General features: G+C 49.3%; 1 protein-coding gene across 1 annotated transcript in view; it reads right to left on the bottom strand.

The window, feature by feature from the left end:
* Positions 1-2,483, bottom strand: part of ZNF697 (zinc finger protein 697) — a 7,336-nt gene extending 4,853 nt beyond the window's left edge. Inside the window, exons 1-2 of the mRNA XM_008591824.1 lie at positions 2,229-2,483; positions 9-442 (exon numbers count right to left, since the gene is read on the bottom strand). Of these exons, the coding sequence (XP_008590046.1) occupies positions 9-442; positions 2,229-2,483 (689 nt within the window). The remainder of the gene's footprint in view (positions 1-8; positions 443-2,228) is intronic.
* Between the last annotated feature and the right edge of the window lie 940 nt (positions 2,484-3,423).

Genomic DNA, 3,423 nt, shown 5'->3' with positions numbered 1-3,423 from the left:
CGCCGCACTCCCCCGCGAAGCCGAAGGGCTCCAGGCTGGCCACGGCGGCGGCCTCCGCCAGGCGGTGAATGCGCTGGTGCTGCAGGAAGGCGGCGCCCGGGCTGAAGCTCTCCCCGCAGTCGGGGCAGATGGTGGGTGCGTCCATGATGCTGGCCACCAGGCTGTCGAGCTCCCCGAGGTCCATGGCCATGGGGTGGTGGAGCCGGTGGAAGCGGCGGCGGGCAGGCTTGTCACTCCGGTGCCGACTCCCCAGGGAGAGGTGCCTCCTCCAGGGAAGTACGGGAGCGGGCGGCCGCTCCTCTTCCTCCTCCAGCTGGTTCTCCCCGGCACTCTCCTCCTCTTCCCGGGGTGTCCGGGATATGCAGTCGGACTCAGACAGTCCTGGAAACATCGCCAAGTCAGCTCCACCAGGTTGAGCGTCTTCTTCCTCAGTCAGCAGCGCCTCTGCAACAGAAAAGGCGGCAGTGGGGGGTTACTGTACTTGGCGTTCAGAAGGTAAGTCGGAGGAAGCCAATCTCAATAAAGAGTGTGGGTCAGGGAGTGACCCCCAGCCCGCAGGGAACTCTCTGCCCCCACCCGTCCGACTTCCCCTGCGATTCCAGCCTCCCTCCCACCTGGCTCCAACAGGGAAAGGTCTAAAGGAGAGCGCACTGACTGGCCCCCTTTGCCCAGGCCCCACCGACTGTGCCACGTGGGACTCTTGGGAATCTTGAGAGAAATGGTTTTCTCATTTCACGAGCGACCAATGCCTTTTGATGCTCTAGCCTTAAAAGACAAGACCAGTCTGGCCCACCACAAAAAAGACCACCGGGCCTAACCAGGCCCTGAACTGGCTTTTAAAATATATTTGGTCAGTCTGGAACAGCTTAAAGTGAAACAACAAACTGAACTCACCTTAGGGACTTTACTATGGATTGCGGGGTGGGGGTGGAGTGGGATGATAGTAGAGTGAGAGCACAGAGCCTAGAGCTGGTGAGCCCAGGTTAGAGGCTAGTCCAGGACACACACCTTTTGATGTCTGGCTGTTATCCCCAAGCAGAGGGCACTCCAGGAAGTTCCTGAGATGTGAAAGGCCACATTCTTGTGTGCACTGTGGGGGAGGGCAGCAGGAAGCCTAGGACTGTAACCTCACAGTCCTAGCCATAAAGTATTTCAGCTCATTTCTGTCCACAGGGCACGCACTGAACAGAACAAAGCAATGAATGCCCAGAGGAAAACAAGGAGGTGGATGGAGGACTAGCATTTATTTACTCTTTCCAGCGAGGAATAGTAAGGAAATTAGCAGAGGCCTTGGCACTTTGGGAATTAGCCACATGAACCTAGGCAGGTCACTTACCACTCAGTTTACTTATCTACAGAGAGATACAATCACCTTAACTGTAAACACCTGGATACTTTCTGTTTGCTTAGTACTGTGCTAAGTGACTATGCAGCAGCTCATTTAACCCTGCCAACAAACACTATGAAGTAGGTTCTAATACTGCCTGTGTAATTCTATTGTAGTGTTACATGTGTTAATTTATAGCAAGTATTCTTTATGCTGTAAAGTGCTACACCAGTGAGGGAGCCTCTTCACCCATGCTTACAAGCACAGCCACCTCAGCCTGGATTGAAGAAAAGGATGTCTCTTGGGGCTAACACTAGAAAGGCTGAATCAGTACAAAATCCTGCTTAATGGTCTCTGCCATGGGTTGAATGTCCACTCAAAAATTCATGGTGAAGCTTAATCTCCAATATAGTATTTGAAAGGTGGGGCTTTTAAGAGGTGATTGGATAGTGAGGACTGTGCTTGCAAGAATTGATTAATCCATTAATAGATTAATAGGTTAATGGTTTAATGGGCTATCTTGGGAGGGCACCGGTGGCTTTAATAGGAGAACAAGTGAGCATGTTAGTGTGCTCTTGCTTTTAGCCCTTGCTATGTGATTCCCTGCATTGCCACAGGACTCTCCTGAATGCCCTCACCTTGACCTTGAACCTCCTAGCCTCCCAAACTGTAAGAAATAAATGTGTCCCTGGACCTTGAACCTCCTAGCCTCCCAAACTGTAAGAAATAAATTCCATTTCTTTATACATTACCCAGTTTCAGGTATTCAGTTATGAGCAACAGAAAACGGACTAAGACAGTCTCCTCTAGAGAGCTTTCCCACAAAGAATGCTGCCCATGGTTATGACTCTGGAGGAGCTAGAAGTAAATGTGAGTGGGCAACTTCCATAGAAATTCCAGCTGCCTCCTCACCTGTGCAGGTGTTGGGCACTACTTCCCTCTGTTCCAAGCTTTGTCTTAGAGCTTCATCCTGTGGGTTAGAGCACATCTCTTGCTCCAGGTGGCCTTCTCTTTTGTCTGCATTCAGCAGATTAGAGCCCATTTCTCTTTCTTCTCGTTCCTCTTCCCTGTCCTCAGAGTTCTCAAAATCAGAGCCCATCCCCTTGTCTTCTGAGTCCTGGTGTTCACACACACCCTGATTATCTTCTTGTTCCATCCGGGAAGAAAAGGGTAAGGGAGATGACCAGAGATCCCTGCTCCAGACAAAACACACAGAAAGGTCACATCAGTCTGGCTTCATCCCTTCACTGTGTCTGGCCTTGATTTCCCGGTCCAGTAAAATGTATAGAGTTCCAAGCCCCACGTGGCAAATCTCCACTCTACCCCACGTTTTAAGGTAAACAACTGAAGGCAAAGGAGGGTGTTCTGGGTGGCAGAGGAACAGTGGCAACCTCATTCTGAGGCCACATGCCAAGTCTCACTGGATCAAAACTTGATCTGTTTCTATGAAGTGGAGGTCTATTGGTGCGGTTTTATAGTTTAATGGTGAGGTAGGTATTCTCATTTTACAGCTGAGAGAAATTGGAGCTCAAAAAGAAGACCCTGCTAGCCTAAGGCTACATACCTTGTAAACAATAGAGTGGGGATTAAACCAAGTGTGCTGCCTTAAATTCCATGTTTTCCTCACCTTTATTAAGCTTGCTCTCCTCCAGCCCAGTCTTGCAGGTATTTTAGCTAATTATGAGTGGGCCTTTAAGGAGCCAGTGGGAAAAGTACATTCAAGATACAAAAAGAAACAAAGTACACTCAAGACACAAGAGGAACAAGACACAAGAAGAAACAGAAGCATCAAGTATAGTAACTTCTTATCTAAGACCACATCACCACCAGCACCACCAACCTGGCTTTGAGGCGAGGATCTGCTGCTTTGCTGGGAGCAGTGAGCCAAGATGATTCAAGCTTTAGTAGGTCTGTTGGTGGTGGGTGGAAGAGATGCACGGACCTTCTATATTAGAAGCCATCCCTGTAGTCCTAATTAAATATTTTACAGTATCTTTATTGTAGAGAGCCCTTAACAGGAACGTGCACCAGAGATAATTGCAGCCCCTTTACAGAAAAGGCCAACAACCTGTGAAATATAGGGAGATAATATCAGA

The sequence above is a fragment of the Galeopterus variegatus genome, unplaced genomic scaffold (genome assembly GCF_000696425.1).
Source record: "Galeopterus variegatus unplaced genomic scaffold, G_variegatus-3.0.2 Scaffold7329, whole genome shotgun sequence".
Taxonomy (NCBI): Eukaryota; Metazoa; Chordata; class Mammalia; order Dermoptera; family Cynocephalidae; genus Galeopterus; species Galeopterus variegatus.
This window is presented reverse-complemented; position numbering and strand designations above follow the sequence as displayed.